This window comes from Esox lucius, chromosome 6 (assembly GCF_011004845.1).
Source record: "Esox lucius isolate fEsoLuc1 chromosome 6, fEsoLuc1.pri, whole genome shotgun sequence".
In the NCBI taxonomy this organism is placed as follows: domain Eukaryota; kingdom Metazoa; phylum Chordata; class Actinopteri; order Esociformes; family Esocidae; genus Esox; species Esox lucius.
The window spans coordinates 15,416,721-15,439,100 of record NC_047574.1 but is presented as its reverse complement, the minus strand read 5'-3'; the positions used below and the strand labels follow the sequence as shown (position 1 = coordinate 15,439,100).

At 39.3% G+C, this 22,380-nt stretch overlaps 1 protein-coding gene and 1 long non-coding RNA gene across 2 annotated transcripts; both read right to left on the bottom strand.

The window, feature by feature from the left end:
* Positions 1-2,398: 2,398 nt before the first annotated feature.
* sh2d4ba (SH2 domain containing 4Ba) lies at positions 2,399-12,532 on the bottom strand. Its single transcript, XM_034292709.1, is given in 9 exon segments — positions 2,399-2,634; positions 5,798-6,018; positions 8,141-8,268; positions 8,584-8,806; positions 8,987-9,125; positions 10,545-10,692; positions 10,962-11,121; positions 12,365-12,434; positions 12,437-12,532. Coding segments are annotated over 9 exon segments (1,278 nt in total). The 3' UTR covers positions 2,399-2,541.
* A 4,117-nt stretch (positions 12,533-16,649) lies between these two features.
* LOC114829925 lies at positions 16,650-18,270 on the bottom strand. Its single transcript, XR_004575799.1, has 2 exons — positions 17,660-18,270; positions 16,650-17,106 (listed from the first exon to the last, which is right to left on the bottom strand). It is a non-coding gene; the product is annotated as an uncharacterized LOC114829925 (long non-coding RNA).
* Between the last annotated feature and the right edge of the window lie 4,110 nt (positions 18,271-22,380).

Genomic DNA, 22,380 nt, shown 5'->3' with positions numbered 1-22,380 from the left:
CTCAGTTTTTGAGGTGCTCTATTTCAAAAATATTCACTGCTGTGCCACATTCTCTCTATTTCTGAATATTGGACTTAACTGTGCTCCCGGGTATACTTTTGCTTTCGCAATTGCCTCAGGATTGTTATATCCTACCCCTAATTGGTTCTTTAGAAGAACCTTTGTTCGGATTTGCTTTGAATGTTCCTTCAACAATTTTGTTTTATATTGTACTAACTTACTGTGGGGTCTCACAGAGGCAGGTGTATTTAATCTGAAATCATATGAAACACCTTAATAGCACAGGTGAACTCCATTCCACCTGCACAACCTCCGCAGCTCATTCAGGTGTGTCATAGCAAAGGGGTTGAATACTTATGCAATTAATTGTGTACTGTTTCATATTTGTTGTTAACTTAGAACATTATGCAGATTCTCTTCACTTTGACACATCTATTTTAATTTCATGTTGTTACACAATAAAATGTTGAATGGTCCTATGGGGATGAATACTTTTGATAGCCAAATCAGTAAGGCATGTATACAGAGTGGAAGCAAAGAATAAACCCAGGATCTCCCTGTCTGAGCTCAAACCTGCAGATGTCCTTGAGACACTAAAACTAATATATAGTTTACCCAGTTATGTGAATACCTAATTCACAGATTACGAGCATAGAAAACACAGAGCAAGCCATGACCACTAAGATATGACCTAGATCTATAGGAGATCTGAGCTGTGAGAAATGTTGTCTGAAGTTTTCAAATGCTATCAGAAGGAAATGTGGTCCTAAGGTTCACTGGGAATTTTACTTTAAGAAACACAGAAAATGTCTTCACAACTGCTCATGTGGAGGTCTGGACTTTGGTTCACTTTTCATGTTTTATCATTTCATCAGAGGGCCTCTGTCATTTTCATGTTATAATGTGGGTGCTTGAACTTCCCTACATCCAACTCATCAGTCCAGTGTTTATTGCTCCAATCTCGGTCATCAGGAGGAATCAGTCAATGAAGCTGAATGTTCCACTTAGTTGACTACATTAAATCTGTGGATGACTTCAATGGTTAAGCCCATGCTGAAACCTTTCGGCTTTGTATTTGTAATGTAAAAACTCATTATCCTTTCAAATATTGTAGCCTATGCACAACGTGTGAACTGTTGGTACTTCAGTTTCTTGAAATCTGTTGCTTAAATATAAATGATTTACTGGCTCATTTCGTTTTTGTAATTATTTTTATTAACAATTTCATACATTTTAATTTCAATCCTTTTAAACCAATGTTTCAATTCTGAACCAATGTTTCATTTCTGTTTGAAACTATTATTTTTATGTATACGACTTCATTTTTCACTTTTACAGTATATATGTATATACATACTAATGTGAAATTGACTCCATAGGCATTGGGCAGACATTCAAGGCACCCCAAGAAGCTATGTTATTCTAAAACTCTGAGCAATATTGGAATTAATCAATAACAAATGTCATGACCCACAGATGTTTTTGTGGCCTAAATTCCGTATTGTTTGGACATTCCCTAACCCTTTTTCAGTCCCCTCTGTGTCTTCTGTGTCTTCGCTAGATTGCTTACCCCTTCCAGGTCTCAGTTTTCTCCAACCTCACTCCTACACAGAAGGTCATGCACCATCACTGTCTTTGTTCTCTCTCTCTTTGTTACTCTCTTCCGCTTTGTTCTATCATCTATCCCATTTCCCTAAATACTTTCTTTGGTGATTCTGCCTCATCGACCATACTCTTTTCCCCATCCACATCCTGTTACTCTTACTGTCCCCTTTCCTTCCTGCCAACTTGACCCTCCCCTCCCGTTCTGTGGCTAAATGGCTCACTGTGGGCAGCTGAGCAAACATTTAGGACTTAAAAGATTACTAAAATTAAGCACAATTTGTTTTATCACATTAACATTATAAAACCAAATTGCAAACTGCTAAACAAAATTGTAGCAATTCTGCTTTTACATCATAATTTGATCAAAATGTACTAATACAATTTGACACTTGCAACAACAGAACAAAATAACTTGCAATAAAATATAACCACACATCAGAACATTAATTTAGTATAAGACCTGCCATGTACAACATTAAGCAATTGTAGTTTTGCACACAGTGCCACCCATAGAGAGATGTGAGTCATCCTGTAGGGAACAAAGTCTCTTGTGGAGGTAGAGTTTATAGTTAGAATTAAGCTTGGCTGTACTCTGGTTCCTTTCGCCACAGCTGGGATCTTAAAATCCACACATTCATGGACACAACAATTAGTTAGGCAATCATTTATTTCACAAGCATCTCAAAGCAAACTCTGTTCTTCTTACTGCACAATTTGAATAGAGGTCTTGAGTTTCTAGATTTCCCAAGTTCACAACATTTTACCCATCTGGGCTGGTGAGATCTACACCGTGTTTACTCAGCCTCAATGATGTTAGTGTACCATTATGAGGTGCTATAATTATTATTAGCCTCAGTGTCATCTAGAATCCTGGGTTTTGTAACTGATGGAATTGAGTCTCGATTTCCTGTAGTTCACAAAGGGTTTTTGAGATGGTCAATGAAAGAGAACCTCACAGTCCTTAGGTAAGACTGTCCATCTGCATGCCTCCTGAAGAAGCTCTCCTCCTGATGTAGTGATTACCTCCTCCTAGATTCAGACAGAGTAACATATTATCATAAGAAAACCCTGAAGTCATTTTTTTTTTTTTACATGAGGTAATGTTGAGCTTTTCATTAGTCATCAACAGCTGTTCTTTTATTGGTGTGGTTGATCAACATTTGTTTCTCTTGGTTATCCAGGATGTTTCGCCTCTACAGGTATGTGGACATTTAGAGCTGCACACAGTGCTTCAGTTCGAAGGAGAAACCCAAGAGAGCCTTTGTTGTGGTGTATAATTTAGAGATCAAGACTTTGTTGTATTTCAAAAGTAAGTGATTTATTCCCTGTAATCCAATTCTTCAACTGAGCAAATTTTTTTGTCACTATACTGTATGCAATTAACGTTATAAAAACAACCATATTGTAAATTGCCTAGCAAAACTTCAATAATAATGTGTTTCATAAAATGATTTTGTAGTTTATATTTCTTCCTCCAGCACTGTATACAATTAAACAATCTGGAGGTGGATCAGTAAATCAAATCCAAATCAGTGGCATTTGTCTCTTCCTGCTGATACGCAAAATAATTTGTGATGCCTCAAAGATCCCTGCCACAGGTGTGTGGTAATAGAACTGGATTTTTACCTGTTTTAGATTAATTCCAAATAGTCAACAAATTAATGTAACAAATTTAATGTATAAATAGAGTATTACAATTACAATACAAGTATCAAAGATAAAAGTTCCCCAGAGATTTGAAATGTTGGAAGAGCAAAGATGCAGGCAGAGGTGAGGAAAATGCAGATGAGCCCTTTCCCAAACCCCACTCTGGTTTATATCCAAACTGAAGTTGTTTCGGGTTGGTCAGATAACATAAAAAAACAAAGACTAGTCCTACAGAATAGTCCCCTTATCAACTAGGGACACATTCCAATCTGTTCCTGGGGCCATCTCATATGGCAGAGTTGTGTTATCTTGAGGATCAAGTAAGCTAGGCAGTTAAAGTAAACCTTTTGGTCCTGCATTCACACCTCACAGAAACATCTGTTAACCATTAACATTCCAATGATAGCCGACTAGGAAAAAAATGAATAACATTATTACATGTTAATACTAAATAATGAAGAATCATTTTATATGTAAATAAACATAGAATTGCCATTTCTTGGTTCCTTTAGTGGCATCTTATAAAGGGCCTGTTGGGGGCTGGCCAACTGCAGTAGCGCTGTCCTCTAACAGGTGGTGCTTAAACAGATACTAAAAGTGCAATGTAAAGGCCACAGTAGTGGCTTCAGACTGTCCAAAGAGAGAGCAACAACCTTCAGCTGTGTATACTTTAGGTTGCTCTTGTCTACTTTGTTTTGCTCTATTTTTTATTTTGACTCCCTTTGACCTTGGTGTGGGTATTTATTTGTTTGCTTTGTTTTGGCCAAATTTAGTGGGTATTTATGCTACATATCTATCCATGGTGCATATCTTAGCATATTTATTGGTTGTCAAATGTATTTGGATGAACCTGTGCATGCTTTTCCAAAACTTTTTGTTTCCATTTCAGATTTGGTTAACAATATTTTTGGTTCTTTTGTAGAAAATGTGTTAACTGCTATATTACTTAGCAATTTCTTTCTGATGGTTTGATTTTGTGCCTTTTAAGATTTGATGTGATGATCTGTGGAGAATTGTATTTACACTGTTTATAAATATTTCACTGCCGATTCCAGTTCCTCTTATCTATTGTCATGTTATAATGAATGTGTAATGACAGACAGACATGGTCCTTGTTGAATTACAGTGGTGGTTGGAAATGGCATTTGAGGAAAGGTTAACAGAACTTATATATTGTATTGGATATATCTGTTAATGGTAGTAATGTGCTAGCTGACTTAAAACATATGTTAATATAATAATCATAATAATAACATTAGAAAACCAGTAGGATTTGTAACACTAATTATGCATTGGTAATTAAAGGTGACAACAGCTAAATACATCATAAAAGTATCTGCAATAAGATTTTGGTCAGAGTAGGATTTGTATCTTTGATATAACACTTGCAAGGCCTAACAACCAGTCAATATGTTTAGGGAATTAAGGATTGTATGAAAATTCCATAATTTGAAAAGTTTTATGTTACTTGATTTAAGTACACAGAAGACTGACATGCCAGAAATGTTTGCTTTTGAGAACACAATCAGAAAACCTTTACATTTTCCAGTTGATTACATCTATTCCAGTGAGAAAAGAATACAATGCTGTTATAAAATGCAGTATATATGTCACGTTGTTTGTGCCACACAGGTAGGGCCGCCTTCATCAGTGGTCAATCCGATTTAAGCAGCAGATTACACCTGTTGCTGCTAATTCTGCATCGGACTGACAAAACAGTGTGAAAGTTTGTACAAGGAGGGAGCTTCGCCAGACTGAGGATAAGAGAAATTGGACTCTGGAAAGTAACATCCGCCCCTTTACCTAGCTATTAGCTGCTGTGCTGTATAGTGCCTTCGTTTTGCACCTGTTATTCAATGTTTTTCCTGGTACAAGCTCCTAGACTTTATTCAGTAAGCTCTGTTATTTGCTGGTTTCAGATTTTGCCAGAATCTTGTTTCCTTTGATTCTGCCGTTATGCCTGTTTTGTTGTATTTTTGGATTTTGTGTTGTGCTGAACAAAGATTGCTTTGTTGACATTCAAGAACTGAGGGTCATAAAGGTCTGTATCTGTTTCGTTTGGAGCCTGCATCATTTGGTTAGAGGGCAAATTGGTTTCCATCATCAACTTTCTATTTAGTGTGTGTTGAGGTATGGGCACTGCTAGGTGGATGGTAAAGTAACTGTGTCTTTCATATGTATACACTTGGAACTTCCGCAGGACAGGGGTTGGATACATATGCAAGCCACATGTTTTAGTTTATTTATATTTCCCATCATAAAACCAAAGTCACCTTAGAATAATAGATTGAGTGTCAGTGTTGATGATATGATATGAAAATAAAATAGATGTATTGGAGCTTTGTGATAATGGTTACTCACAGACCTTTGCTGGCTGTCACTTTGATTGTAATTTACTAAGTAACCTGATTTGCACGTTATAAGTTACCATCTTGACCAACAGCACTGAAATTATTTAATTTGTGATCTGACTACAGCTTAACACGGTTTTACCCAGCCCTCAGTGTATTGTGTGAGACCTTGCACTTACTGTAAACTAGCTCACCTTGTGGAAGTTTATAAGGTCAGCCAGGGTGGCATGGCGGTTCTGGTCCACACCCAGGAAGCTGTAGTAGTCCCCTGACGCGTCAATCAGAAAGTGTTTAAAGCCGTCGACTGTGCGATAGGACAGCGTGTAGCCCCAGATCCTATCACTTACCCTTACCAGGAATGAGCCCTCTGCTGTGTTCATCAGCAGGGTTTCAGACTCCTGTCTGGAAATCAGACCTAGGGAGGCAGTTTCAAGGTTTTTTGGTCCCAGACATGTTATAGCATAAAATGCACAGTGTCCTTCATGACTATTGGCACCCATGGTAAAGATGAGCAGAACACACTAGTAAAAAAGTATTGTTGTTCATCATCTTGATCTTACACTTAGAAAAGATTGCAGAAATTGACCCTTTAATTGAGATAAAACTGATTCGTAATCAAACACTACGCCTGTTGTGGTTATTGGCACCCCGGGAAATTAACATTGCATAGAGAATGGGTCAGTCGTCTGAATCGTTTTTCAAGGTACTGCATATTTTCAAGTTCATCTGAGGCATTAGGAACTCTTAAGTGGTCCTCCATGACTTCCTGTTTCACTGGGGTATTATTATGGAGGAGGTACATGTGCATAACTCCCAATGTCATCTATCAACATGGAGGAAGATCAGAGAACACACAAATTGCGTGAAATTAGGCAAAAGGTTGTTGAACTTTTCATCAATGGTTTTAAAACAATAGCTACATCGCCACTGTTAGGACAATAATAAGGATGTTTAAATAAATTTGTCCTGGGTACAGTGAAAATGATGGATCACAGTTGGAGGACTGCAAAAGTCGGTTGAATTCTGGAGTAGTCTCAAAAACCTGTTGAGTGAGCTAAAGATGTGAGTCCATAAAAGAGGATTATGGACTGAGTTGGAGAGATTCTGCATGGTTGAATGGTCTCAGATCCCATTATAGGAGAAGACTCAATGCTGTTATCTTGGCATGGGAAGAATGGGCAAATATCTATAATGCAAAGTTGCCAATACATTTTTGTTTTTGTGAGACATTTTTTGAGAACAAAATGCTTAAGAATGCCTTTTTTACCTTAACTATTGGTTAGATTTCTTACAGTGTATGTATGCATGCATGTGGGTTCATTTGTGTTTATTTGTTAGTTAATGTAAAACTTAGGAACTACCTCCCTCTAGAAACTACTAGTGAAATAGCGGAAACAATGTATATAAACTATGTTGTATATGGTCTAATGATAACCAAGCCAACTAATTATTTTATGTTCCACTATAGTTGTGCAGGACGGACAGAGCTTCCTATGTTCATACTGTACTACTACGTAGCAAGCTTGCTATTTAGATGGAAGAGAAATATGGCCACCATGTCACTTAAGATCCATTTCCGCCTGTGTATTCCTCCATCGCTTCAAAGCAATGCCTATGTTTATTAGAGTTCACTCTGTTGGTTTATCCCAATTGCTTTGCAACAGGAAATGCTACTCAACGACTCCACCAAGAGCTTTTTGTGTAATAAATGAGAGAAATTAATCGAAGGCAGCGAATCTTTGAACACTGAAATAAACAAATTATTTGTGTAGTACTTTCAAATACCATATTATAATTTGGAATTTCTTTGCGTGGAAATCTTAAAAATGGCGTCTTTAAGAGTTGGAGTGAAGAGGGACTGTGGGTGTTAGGGTAGAGTGTACAGTTGAGTGTGTACATGAACGGGAGTGTGAATTTGTGTGATTCAAATCAGGGTGCAGGGTAGATAGACAATTTAACAATCTTGTGGCCTGGGGGTACATTTCTTATAAAGTCTCTGGTGATGATTTTCCTGTATTGTCTATCTGCTAAACGGTCACAGTGTGAACCACTGGGGTCAGTGGTTGAATCCAAAAGAAAGTGAAAGCAAAGGTCCTTGCGCCAAAATCTTGAATAAAATCTGAACATTTCCCCTCTCGTTCAGGATTTTAAAAAAATCTTTGTTGTTTAACACTGTTATTGGCTAAAGTTAACCAGAGCAATCTGGTTTATGCCAATGGAAATATGGACAGTGGCATGAACGCAGGACTTTGATAAAACTGTCAAACAGGCATCTCTTAAGATTTAAGATTTGTACCACATAACTAGGAGCTGCAGTCTGTGACCTATTATAGAATAAGGAATGGCTCAGTGCCACTTGCCATAGAGTTTAGTGGGGTCTATGGATTATCGAAGAGCTCCATTCCACCATCCACCAAGCCAACCACTTTTAACTTCCATAGTTTGTGTGACAAAATTTGTGAAGAAAAGTAGTTTGTTTCATGGAGGGAAGCTAGGAGAGATCCATGTTTGGTCAAGAATACCATCCCAGTACTGACCGTGGAACCAGGGGGCGAAGGTGGTGCTGTTTCGCTCAAAGCCAGCCTGTTTGGGCCTCTGCTCCTCTTTGAACCACAGCAGAACACACTCTCTGGATCCGGGCCTAGGGGCTCTCACCCAGGCAGGACTAGAGAAAATTGGGGAAACGGAAGGAGTGCAACAATGCATATACAAGTGATTTATAATAATACGAAATTAAGAAATGCACAGCCTTTAAATGCCGTCATGACATATCTTATGCTTAAGATGAGTTAAAGGCCCCAAAACAGCCTTGCAGGCCTATGGGGTCTGCTTCTGTGCATCTGTCAATATAAACTCAAGTGCTGCACCTGTCCTGTACCTGTCCATCAGTGGCTGTGTAACGATGGTGCTGTGTCTTTTGCTTTGCTTTCTGCGGTGCAGTGGAGCAGCAGCAGGCTGGAGTCCAGAGCGCTGGGGACACTCTGCGCTATATGTGACGGACGAGGACGACTGGAGCATGGTGCTCTGTCTCCTGAGGGGGGCTGCTGTTGGTAGGTTCCCCACTACCACGCCCTCCTGGAACAGCTCACTGAGCCCAGCCACACGTCCCTTCTCTATGGCTCGCAGGGACTGGTGCTTGTACTCATCCCGCGCTTGCCTTGCCTTCCTCTGCATCTCCTGGTCGGCCATCTTAGAGCGCCTCACTTGAAGTGGGAGATGGAGGGGGGTTTGGTGATTAAGTAACTTTGCTGTTATCTAGTACCATGCAGGAGCCTGGTTTGGAGTTGATATTAGAGAGATATTGAATGAAAGTAGAAATAAAAAGGTGACCAAATGAATGGAAAAAGGGTGTAGTTGGAAAAGGCAGGCTAGCCTTGACTTACATTGCTCCTTCCATTCCTTGTCATCCCTTTCACTCTTTCTGTGCTCCCGCTCTAGGGAGATATACAGCTCTCTGGCTCTCTTTTCCTCTGCATGTTTTATCTCCTTCTCACCTTGCTGTCTCTCCTCCTCCTCTTGTTTCTTTCAGAACAGAAATATGAGGAATAGGAAACGCATAAAAAGGGGTAATGCATAGCCCTGCAAAGGTTTAACATACGACACATGATTGTGATTTTTGTATAAACCCTACTTGTGATGAACACACATTTAGCTAATCATCTGTACTGAGGTGGAAATAATGTACTAAATAATTTATTCCTGACGACATCCATGTGGCATTGTGGAAATTTGAACCACTTAAGCCCTGTAATTAATTGCATGAAGTAACTATTATCTAGGTATGGAATGAAAAAAGCCAGCTTTTGATCATTGGGGCCATAGTTAGTTGATATGTTTTGTAGTGGATAAAAGGATTTTTTCCTTCCGTAAATTGGTGAATGATTTTTCTGACAGTTTTGACAGAGAGAGTTAACTTGTGTTTGCTGCTGTGGACATAGCATTCAGTGTATACAACTCTTGTAAACATCTTCACTTGGGTCACACAGTGTTCTGCTTTGGCATGGCAAGCATTCCAGGTCAACCCAGTGACTGTTTCTCTAAGTGACTGTGTTTCTCTAAGAGGTCAAAGGCTAGGCTACTCTGCTGTAAATGTTCAAACCAGTGTTACAAGCTCAGTAGATTCATCAAATAAGACAGTCAAATTGTATTTGTAGACACTGCTGAGAAAGCCGGGACTGAATTAATTGAAAACTGAATTCCTGGGAGCACAATGGCCAAACTTATACCACCTCTATATTATTATTATTTTTACAGTTTTTCAAGAGGTAAGTGGTTAATGATTTAGACTAGGTCATCATAAACAAGTTCTGTAATATTTGAAACGTTTGTTAAGGTTTAATACATCCAGGTTTTACATCAGCCAAAATGCAAGGCTTCAACCGGGTATACTGTAACATGATTACGTTTGATGGAAATCAAACTCTATTATATGATCCCTCCTAATATAAATATATGGTATTTCTAAACATGCATGTACGTTTAAACACGCATGCACGCGCACACACACACGTCGGGTTTGTGATGTATTCCCTAGGAAATCCTTTGCCTGTGCCTGATAGATCCCTTTAATAAGGCGGATTCACTCTCTGCTATTATGCTTTCCAGTTCCCAGATTGGGTATCGATTGTCTGATCTCTCTTTCATATTTCTCCCTCTCCTGTAGAGCTGGGATGCAGGCTAAAGGGAGGTCCTCTAACAGCAATGTGGCATTTCACATTGCTGCTTAAAGGCTTAAATATTTAATGGGATTTTTTCTGGTGAGCAAGACCAGCAAATAAATAATATGCCCTCAAGGTGGTCTTTAACACAATTCCTGGAGAAGACATTGATCACTTGAATTCTTATAGCTAATGTAATCAGACCCGCAAATGTAAGATCCAAATTGCAACCAAACCATTGTTTAAAATAAATACAACCAAATACACACCACCTTTGCCTTACCTTGAGCTCCCCCTGGATGCGTTCCTCTTCCTGCTTGGCAGCCTTCCTGTCCTCTGTATCTTCTTTCCACTTCCCAGCCACAAAACGGGCCTTCTCCTTTGCCATAGCATCCCGGAACTTCTTCTCAATCTCAGCTTCTTTGGCGCGCCTGGGCAGGTTTTTGAAAGACAAATCTCTGAGTTGGAAACCTACCTACAGCCCTATTTCAGATGGTTCTCTTGTTGCATCGAGTTGCATGCTGTTATGTATCACGTCTTCAGAGAGATTTTGTCTAGTTCTGGCTCTGTAACACATAGGACACATCTCCTTATCTCTCTCTGGCACATTGTCCATTCGTTCCATAGCACTTTCACAAATCAATGGTTTACCTTTGGCATTTCAATCTCTACACTGGGTTATGTGGGCGGACTCACTCACCAGAGCTCCTGTGCCTCCTGCTGAGCTTGTCGTCTGGCTTTCTCCGCCATCAGCTCCTTGATGATGTCCTCATAGGACTTATCTCCAGGAGTGTCACCCATCACCCAAACCCACACATCCCCATCTCTGCCCTTCAGCCACTGGATACTTCTTCTGCTGTCTGAGTGGGCCCAGTGGGGGCCTGTTAGCATCCACATTTTCTGTGTCTGATACATAAAACCATACCAAACACAACCTCTACAACAGGGGTCGGCAAGTAAATTTGGCCTCGGGACAATTGTTTTAAGCCCCTAGATGGCGGCCCATGAACATAGTCAAAGGATCATTAAGAAATTGATGAAAAACAGGCAACTCGAATTGCCTGTTACAGTGTATTTTGTAACTGCTTAGTCAACTGGGGTTACATTTTGTAGGCCAGTCAGAAACATAATGCCACAGTTGTGTAACGGTGTCCGGGTTTTGTGTTGGATTAATTAATACAGTACTACTGACACGTGGGCCAAACCCGGCAAGTGTCTTCATTCACCAACTTGCAACACAGACCGCCTTTCTAAGACACCGTGGGAAATGCGTAATGTATACATTTTGTTAAAAAAACAAGAAATAAAAACTTGAATAAGCCCATAAGCCGGTTCAGTCATGCTTTTAACGTGCTTTTTTTCATATTGTGAATAATAAATGTGTATCATTTAATTTGCTTGTTTATACACATCGGAGCTAACCTATTGTAATAATTATTTGACGAGGACTACATCGTACAGACCTAATGTACTACATAGCATTTTTTAATTGTTTGCGTGCTGGAGGTAGGGTACGCTATTACGTTGTGTGCAGATCTTAACATTTTAAGCTAACTATACACAAAATGGCGTTATCAAGAGTCCTAAAGTAGAAAGTTGAAAGCGAAAATAGGGCATTCAACATGAATGGAAAGACAAACTATGCCTTCATCCTACCTATTCGTGAATGCAAACCCGGTGTGTCTTATTTACACTGACGTTGTCGTTGTTAGCAGAGCATTTCAGACGTGCAAGACACAATTGAATGCACTTCAGATGTTTTCAAAGTAAAAACTCTTAATTGAACTCAAAATAAAGCATCGTTGCAAAAAGCTTTCTCGCAATTTTATTTTGTAGGCAAAATCACTAAAGAAGAAGTGTTTATGTGAGTTAATGTTGCTGTCATGACTGAGATCTATTTCAGCACCAGCCGCGGTCAAAATAATCATGACGCGGGCCAGATATTATTGCTGACGGGCAGTTTTTTGTCCCGCTGGCAGTTTTTTTGCCGAACCCTGCTCTACAATCTCATCAATTTCTTTATGGTATATTCTAAATATTATTAGGAAATCATAATTTAAACACAGCTAGCTAAAACCAAAAAACATTACACCCACACTTAACCCTTCTTTCTTATGACCTGGTCCTGGTTCTCCTGTTTCTCCCTTTCATGCCAGCGTCTTACCTGACTCTTGGTCGGATCTTATAGAACAGGATCTGCTTCTGCTCCTCATTGAGCTCCGCCAAAATGGCTGGATCAATGTACATGTCTCTCAGAATCTGTTTCATCATCTTGGCAACCCACTGATTCCAAACACCCAAAATATCTTAGGTTGAACCTGAGATTACACTTAGTGTTATGAAGCCATGAAAAACTTTTAAGAGTTCACTTAATTGTTTGGAGAAGTACTATCTTCAGTATCCTCTTTTGACTCATCACCTAATGTCTAGTTAGGGTGATTCCAGAATTTAACCTTGGAATGTAACTAATTCTGACTGGTAGCTCTTCAACCTTGCTCCTTTTTACATTCCCTCCATCTACACTGTGTTCATTAGGCCCTCCTCATTGTTCCTCTTCTCTATTTTCTCATGCTCCCAAACAAACATAGGTGGCATCTTCTTTCCCTCTGCCCCATGTGCATAGAAGCAAGGCGTTTTAACCTGATCTCTGGTGCGTGTGTGCATGCATGTGTGGGAGCACCTACTTGTGTGAGCACAGATCCCTTTACATGATGTGTAACACGATATGTCTTAACTGCAACAGCGGGAAAGAATTTAACTCATAACCATTTTCCATACAGAAACCAATGGTCATTTTAAACCATCCTATTAGTATTACATGAGTGTCACTTTCTGTCCCTTTTTCGTGTTATCTTTTGATAAAGCGTGTATTCACTGTATATGTTTAATTCATGTTTTCAGAGCAGGTTATTCAGTGTTATATAATGAAATTACATAAGCTGCCTAAATCCAGTGAAATGCCTTATTCATGAAAGTCAATATACAATATATAGCAAATAGATATGCCCTGTAATCTGCTTATATTCAGAACAATCTCTCTGGCATGGCTTAGTAACAAAATCTTGTGTCTCCCTACAGCTAAATAAAACCATCCCACAGTACACAAAATAGGGCAGACACAAAGTGTCCCTCTCCCCCCTTGCTCGACTCTATTTCACAGGGTTGTCGATATAAGAATGACTTCCCCTTCCTCTACCCTTTCCTGTGCTGTTATCAAGCTCCCTGACTGTTCCATAGTCATTTTAGACAACACACACGCACACACACAAAGTGGATAGGCACCCTGTTCAGGGGCGGACAGGGGCGGTTTTACCTTCACAGGTCGACACTGAAAACTGATACTGCAGCAAACCCAGGTGGCCATGACTGTCTGCTCTGTGTGTGTGCGAGCTTTTGTGTCGGTGTGTGTGAGTGTGTCTGCCTGCCTGCTTGCCTGTCTCACAGCGTGTTAGTATTCAGTAAGCATACAGCCCAACATAATGTGCTGTGCTGGGGACTGTCATCCACAAACTGCTACGAAGCACATTTTTCCCTCTTCATATATTTTCTCTCACTGTCTCTCTCTCTCTCTGTCTCTTAAGGAAGGGGTGTAGATTGCCAACCTGATTAAGTGTTCTACTCAAGGCTGGAAACTCCGGGAGGACTGACTGATATGTGAAAGTTCTTAATGCTTAGCTGCCATGTGAAGAATTAGACTCAAGCTTAACTTCATTTATATTATCCTCGGTTACAGTCACTGTCTACTGACAAATGTGCAATGTCATTGATTTCTCTTTGCTTGTCCCTACAGTACATACTTTCAGGAATTTAAGGTGCCATCAACTGGGCTTTGTATTTAATTTCTGTCTATTTGGTCAAGCCAACCACAACGCTAATTGCTTACATATAATGAGACTTGAGATATATAATGACATTGTCGTAGAAATTGTTGGAAATATGGCCACAAAGGGTATGACAGCAATTCGAGTAACCAAAATATTTGATTTTAACTTGCTGGTTTTGGTTTGCTTATACAATGGGCTACTCCCCTCTAACTTTACATACATTTCCTTATATGGTAAAAACATATCTTCCTCCATATCGAATGACTAACTAACTTAAATGATGTAAACAATTTGAGTATTCAGAGTATTTTGCTCATCTTTTCTGAGGGGGCCAATAATTCTGGAGGGCACTGTATACGAATATGTGTATTTGTGTCCACCCCTAAATGCCTTACACTCTACACAGTTTGATTCATGCAGTGTAATTGGTCATCTGGGCCATTACTATCCACATGAACCTGAGTTCTTAACACAACAAACAATGAGTTGAAGCTGCTCATTCTCAGGAAAATTTCTCAAGCAGGTCTATATTTCAACTCTGTATTTCTCCTTTTCATCCTCCCCCTGAAGCACATGACACACAGAACATTAAGCAGCTTGATTAATGAAGGCATCTAGGGTTGTGAATATGTAGCCATGTCCCCAAATGGAAGGCATCTGTAACATAATTCCACAGCGGTATAATGAATCAAACTTCGGATTTCACCTTCCATTTAGTGCAGAAGAAGGCTGGTATGCATCCATAAACATTTGAATATGTGAAAACACAATGAGAAATACAGTACATGGGCTCATAATACAAGCCTATGCATACGTCACCGTTAGTAAGGCATGCATACACAACATTTATTATGAAATATTTTCACTAAATGTTACCGTTAAAGGGGAATAACAACAAGTTCATAAATCGCTTGCATTTGTAAGACTCTCTCCATGCATACAACTCCCTCGGAGAGCAGATTCGAGCTAACGTGAGTGCAGTGTCATCAGTTCCTGTTGGTCTCCCCCACTAATGTAATTTGATAGAACTTTGTAAAATAAAAAAATTCTATGTGAAAAGGGATGTTCTGTCACAGTGAAAACACGATATTGAGGAACCTCAAAATATTGTGGTACAGTTGAAAGTATGTGAACCCCTTATGCAATTATAGCTTTTGTTAGTATTCACCATGAAACCATTATTAAATCAGAACCAGTCAATTTTTATCTGACATAACATGTTCATACTGTATTTACCAATTCCATACGTTGGTTTAGAGAAACCATGCATGTAGTAGAAAAACTAAATTAAAAAGGAATTAGTGCAGGTGTAAAAATAAGTGAACCCCAATCTTCATTGATTAAATCAAATAGATAAGTAGAATCAGCTGGGTAAAAAAATTGAGTACTAAATGAAGCAATCAAATAATCTTTTAAGATTGAGTTTGGATGGGACCCTGATAGAGACAAGAAACTTGGCCAGTTTGGTGTTAACCTGTTATCTTAGGTGCAAATAAAGTCAATTTCCGCCTAAAATGATGTACCCAAATCTAAATGCTTGTAGCTCATGACCTGAGTATAGTAGAAACATTTATTTGGTACCATTTGAAAGGAGACACTCTGTAGTTTGCAGGAATTATAAATTAATGCAGGAAAGTATAACACAATAGATTTGGCAGAAGATAAAACAAACCAAAAACATACGTTTTTTATTTTTTTTATTTTTATCATCATGTTTGAAATGCAGTGGGAAGGCCATGCATTGAGATAGGAGGCTGGAGACACTTCAAGTAGTGTCCCTTAGAAGGCAGGAGACTGTAGGTAAAGTTTTAGGCAGCTACATTGAATGACCATAGAGCTGCAGAATATTCTGTAAGAGGACTCCCAAGTGTCCTTCCCGAGTGTCCCCAAATCTACCCAAGTGGCCAAATTGGATAAATGATTAAATTCCAAGCATATGACAACAGAGATTATTCAAAAATACAAGTGTAATAACAAATAAGGTTTACACACTCCCAGAAATGTCATACATGGTGGATCATTGGTTTCTCTTCATAAAGGTACTGACAGGAGGCCCAACGAGAACGCTGATCCAATGCCCCCCAAAATAAGTGAACGATTTACAATAAGGGCTAAGTTAGAAGCCAACACTGATCTAATGTCAAAAGTGCAAACAGCAAACCACAGCAAACAAAAAGTGAAAAAAAAAACTTTGTACACATTGAGGGTCCAGATCACCCAAGTCAACCCTCTACATAATGTTATGCTGCTGATGCCAAGTACCATAAAAGTATCTTTCTGTTGTAAAGCACAGGGTGACACCACAAGTTGTGCAGGTAATAGGTGACTTTTTATGGCACAGGGTACAACGGCGCCTTCCAACTGTACCCTTTTGGCCTTGAGGCACATTCAGGTCTGCAACCAGATACTTTGGTATGTGCGCACCACTGGAGGCAGGTCCTGGGGCAGGAGTGCTAGAGGAGGCAGGAATGCTAGAGGAGCACAATCCCCATGTAAATGACCAGTGATATGTAGGAGTACATGTCATTGATGGAAATGGTCTTCCATGCCTCTTTTTTTCAAGCTTGCTTTTTAGTCCCATACTTGTTGGTGTTCGACACCAGCGTCGCAAGAACAGAGGTAGTAATAAACAGCTGGAACAGATGGAGGGGGCTGTATGTCCCAGTCATGTCCAGCTGAGGTCCAGGCTGCCTTTTAGGCCTGAATGTGGGTGGACGTGGCTCCACATCCTCCTCCAGTACTGTGTGCCAACGGTCCTCTCCCTCAGTGGGGGTGTCAGCTGGTGCACTGGCCCGTCTTTGTCTCTGGGCTGGTCTCTTCACACCTCTGGATGGCCGGACGGGGGTAGGTGTGGATGACATCGGACCTGGAGTGATTTTGGAGACAAAAGGTGTGCTTGTTGTAGACCCAGAAACAATGGCAGATGTAGATGCTCCTGAAGTAGTGAGGGCAGGACTGCTTGATTGTGGTTGTCTCTTTGCAGCCGGCTCCCAGAGATCATCCGAGTCTGAGTCGCTTCCACTGTTAAAAAAATAAAATTTAGATTTGACTAGAATTACATATGGGGACAAATACTACAATTATATATTGGGACAACAACATGTTATAGCCATATAACAAATGTGTGTGTGTGTGTGTGTGTGTGTATATATATATATATATATACTATATATATATATATATATATATATATATATATATATATATATATATATATATATATTCTAATTTAAACTTTATTTCAACAAGGCATGCAGACTGAGACTAAGATCTCTTTTACAACTGGGCCCAAAACAGGACGGAAAAAACCCCAGACAAAACAAGACGCTCACATATAGCACAGGACAAAGAACAGTTCTTTCAATCTGTATTTATATAACTTTTTATATGAAAGTTTAGCTGAAATATATATTTGTGTATGTGTTTATTTGTACTGTAATTGTATATTTGTAATATATACATATTACTACACTTACTACCCAAATAAAAATATTTTTCAGGTGTACACAAGCATATACACGTACACACATACATATGAACATACATATAAAGAACAATAATTTATTTTACTCACCAATCTAAAACGGGATCCTTTCCTTCCAAGAACAATTCTTCCTCGCCAGAATCAAAACTTAGTTCACTAAGAGAGTCCTTGTCTAGCTCTCGGTCACTCTCTCGCTGAATCTCCTCAAAAATCTCCTCCAAGTATGTGTACTTGGTCTTGGATTTCGCTTTCCACTTTTAGGAGCCATGTTCAAATTCGAAATGTTTAAAATGATCGAAATAACAAGAAGAAGTAACTACTAAGTACTAGCAACAATGTGCGTAACGAAAATACTAGCGCGCTCTGATGCTCTCTCAATTCGAAATGATGCAGGGGTGTCTGGTTGAGCACACCTCTAGATTCCAGCCCATTCTTCCCACAGTGCACATTCCCACATCACAAGAAAGGCCAGCTCATTGGCTATCTAGCTAGCTATGTTTCAAATTAATTGGTCGTCATTGGAGGAAGATATTGTCCTTCAAGTTTGTCTTGGTCCATCTTATTGGTGCGTAACGTGAGGCGCGCTACTAGGGTTTACTGAGGTATTGCGCAGCCAATTCGCTGTGTAGAATCTCGGAATAAGGCTAGTTATCTTCCTGAGTGTCTAATCATTACAGACATACCAAATGTCACGGGGAAAATACTTGGTTACGGTCTGGATAGCATGAATAGTTTGGTTGCATGTTGATCGAGTCATTTTTCATTCTGTGACGCATGGATACTATGAAAATTAAAACGGATTTTACCAAGCAAAATATGCTTCCCGTCCTCTCTGGGAACAGAGGTATAAGAAATCTGCGGAGGTTCAGTAATGTAAGTACAAAATTTTCCGTGATACATGAAAAATGAAACCGAGTGCCTACAGTAAAGTATTTTGTTTTTGTTGACTGTCCTGAAACAATTGCACCGTGTTTGGTCGTCGTAATAGCTTTTTTAAATTGCATATTATAATTAGTTTAACGAGATTCCAAGCTTTCTGGCGATATAAGACATGCCTATGACAAAAAAAAATATATTTTACGAATCGTCGCAGTTTTTACCACATGCCGCAAATGAGTATGAACCGTCCCGTAGACGGGACGCCGGTATGGTTCAGGTTAAACATACAGGTGATTGCAAAACAAACTATGCTGTGAGGAAAGCAGATCTCATATTACATCAGCAAGATGGTAGTGAGAGCATTTTTCAAATGGCAAGCAGCTTGCCCTAGAAGTGGATACCCTTCAAAAATATCCCAAAGAGCCACAAGAAAAAGTAGGTATGCTCCATCAGGTAAATGCCAATCCGAACATAACATCTGGAGATTTGAAGACCTCCCTTGCTGCATCTCAGGTTGCTGTGCAATGTGTGCATGCTTAAACAATAATAATAACAAAACTTCCTGTTTTAACTTTGCAAGAGACCACCTGGACAAATCTGAAGGTTTCTGGAAGTCCTTTCTTTGGACAGATGAGTCCCAAATTGACCTGTTTGGTCATAATCAAAACCGCTATGTTTGGCAAAAACCAATCCATTGCCTACCCCTGAAAGAACGTCAAACGTGGTGGTGAGAATGTCAAGATATGGGGTGGCTTTTCATCTGGACCTGGTTCACTGCACATCATCAAAGGAACCATTAATTCTGTATACCAGGAAATTATTGAACAAAAAATCAGGCCATCAGTCAAGGCGCTAACACTGGACCGAAAATTGGTCTTTCATCAAGAAAACTAGCCATTCAAGCAAATCTACTAAAGAATGGCTCAGGAGAAAGGAAATTTGTTTTTTATATTGGCCAAGTCAAAGTCCTGAGGGTGCTGTGGGAGGACCTGATGCAGGCCTTACATGCCAGACACCCCTCAAACCCCACTCAATTGGCTGGGTTCTCTAAGGAGGAGTGGGCAAAAATCCCCCAAAAGACGATGACTGATTACCGGCTATAGGAGACATTTACTCAGAGTTATAGTGGCTAATAGAGGTGCAACAAGTTATTCAATTAAAGGGTTTACATATTTTTGGACACATGAAAGCTTTTGTTGAATAAACCACCTTTGGAAAATAAATGATGAAAATATATCATGTGTTTTTTGTTTGTGTCCTTAATTTTTAATGTCTTCATTATGAGTTTAGATAAGGATATTATGTTATTATTTTTTTTTAAGTTTGGATGCTCCATAAAATGCAAATAAAAACAGAATGCAATGATGTGCAAATCATTTATCCCTACATTTAATTGAAAATAGTACAAAGACAACATATCATTGTTTTTGGAAACATTTAGAATTTGATACCCATTTGATGCCAGCAACAAAAAAAGATAGGGGCATCTTTACCACTGTGTTGCATCACCTTTTCTTTTAACAACACTCTGTAAACTATAGGGAACTAAGGAGACCAATTGCTATAGTTTTGATAGAGGAATGTTGTCCCAAACTTGCTTGATATAGGATTGTAGCTGAAGAAGATGTTGTCTGGATGGCAGCATATGTTGCTCCAAAACCTGTGTATATTGTTCAGCAATATGGTGCCTTTACAAATGTGCAAATCACCCATACCATGTGCACTAATGCACCCCCATACCATAACGGATGATGGTTTTTGAATTGTGCACTGATAACAAGATGGATGGTCCTTCTCTTCTTTACCCCAGGGGTTGTGGTGTCCATGATTCCCGTAAATAATCTCACATTTTGATTTGTCAGACCACAGAACTGTTTTCCACTTTACCTCAATCCATCTAAAATGGATGTTGTTTATATATGTTTTCTGGTAGAGGTTTAACTTGCATTTGTGGATGCTGCTACATTCTGTGTTCATAAACATTAGTTTTCGGAACTGTTCCTGAGCCCATGCACTGATGTCCGGTGCTGCCTGAGGGCCCGAAGATCACCGGTTTTAAATTTGACCTTTTCTAACATGTCCTCCATAAATGGCTCATGGGCTTACTGCACATCACATGGAGGCCGATCTGCCCTGATTACAGAAATTAATATGATTGATTGACTCAATGGAAAGAACGGTTGCTTTTGAAAACAGAACTTGTGGGCTGAATGCTCCAAGTAGATATTTGACCCAGGTTAATGCTTGTCCCTACCCTGAACCTTAATGTTAACACTTAACCTGAATGCAATCCCTTTTCCTGTTGGCAAAGAGTTTTAGAATTAAACTCAGTGATTTCAGAGTTGGAACATATAAGTTCTGCCATCTCCATTAAGTTAACCAATCACATTAAGTTATGCCTTCTGGGCAAATCTGCCTTCAGGACATATTTGCGTAAGTAAACTCCTGACACCTAAGAGATTTCTGTAAACATCAGAATTCATCCTGTTGCTGCCATCAGCAGTCGCATCACCTATAAAGACAATTGAGCTCCACAGCCAGCCACACACGCCCTATCCACAGAGTTGGGGAGTAACGGATTACATTTAAAAAGTAACCTACCCAACCCTGCCTATCCATAACACTACAGAATGTCCACCACGCCTGGATCATGAGCAGTTCCTTTTTTTCTCCACTCTTTTCCCTTTCCATCACTCTAGTACAAGATAATCCTTATTCATCTATACATTAGACTTTACTCTTGAACTCAACAGGTTTTTGTAGCCTGGATGGTTTTTTCTTGAGGATTAACCAACAGTGTACATCTTGTGGTAAACCCTCTGCGGTTATGCTGGTGTACTCTTCTCTTTACTGTACTCTTTAACACATCTACTTCTTACACTCTGGAGAGTGTTCAATTTAAAACACTCTGATTATCCACACAGTGGTCTTCTTTGTGTTACCAGGTTGTTTGCTATTGCTGAGCATTCCAGTATGCTATTGTTTCCTAAAAATGGATCCAGCAGTTGCTTTTGACACACCAAATGTTTTGGCTACGTATCAGATACATTTGTTGCATTTTTTTCAGTCTCATGATGGCCTGCTTTATTGGCAGCAACAGACTGCAAAAGCAAAAGCCACAATCAAAATAATCTCTAAACCTTTTGTTAGCTCGCTTTTGCATGAACTAATGATACAATGACACACACCTGGCAATGAAACCACTGAAAAGCCAATTGTCCTATAACTTTTATCCTGTAAAATGGGAAAATGTATAAAAACTCTGTAAATCTTACTGTGACTGTCCAAATATGTATGTCCTCTACTGTATGTGTCAATGGGAAGTGTTTCTATCATATGTGGTTCATAAGAACTTTTGCCAATATTCGTGATGCAGGCTTTTGTAAAATAATTCTTGAGATCAAGCTAATATACAACAATACCATTTTATCAAATAGCCTTTGTGCTCATCTTTAACTAGGCTGCACATAATTGTGACGTGCGCTAATTCCTTAATGTTTTTAAGCTGGTAGACCGCAAGCATAAGTAAAACCCTCTGTAAAGTTAATGCTGCAATTTACTTTTCTCTCTTGAATCTATATTTTTCCTACTTCAGAAGCAGAATTGTGCAGGAAGAGAGAGAGAGATCTGGATTCAAGAGAAAAAAAACAGAAACACACAGTAAGACAAGATTGAAGGATGAAGAAAAAATTGAGTGGCAATTGGGAAGCAATGAAAAAGGGTTTAGGGAATGTGATAGCAACAGAGTGAAGGAAGCACATGGAGATAGAGCTGTAAGATTAAACGAGTGAAGGTAAAGAACAGATGGTAAGAGAATAAGTCTTTCATTTAGTAAGAGGCTCCCTCCATCTTCATGACCTTTCCATCTTTCTCCGAGCCAGATTAAAAAGAGCCTTTGGTATGATACCACATTCTTATTAACGTGTCTGAAT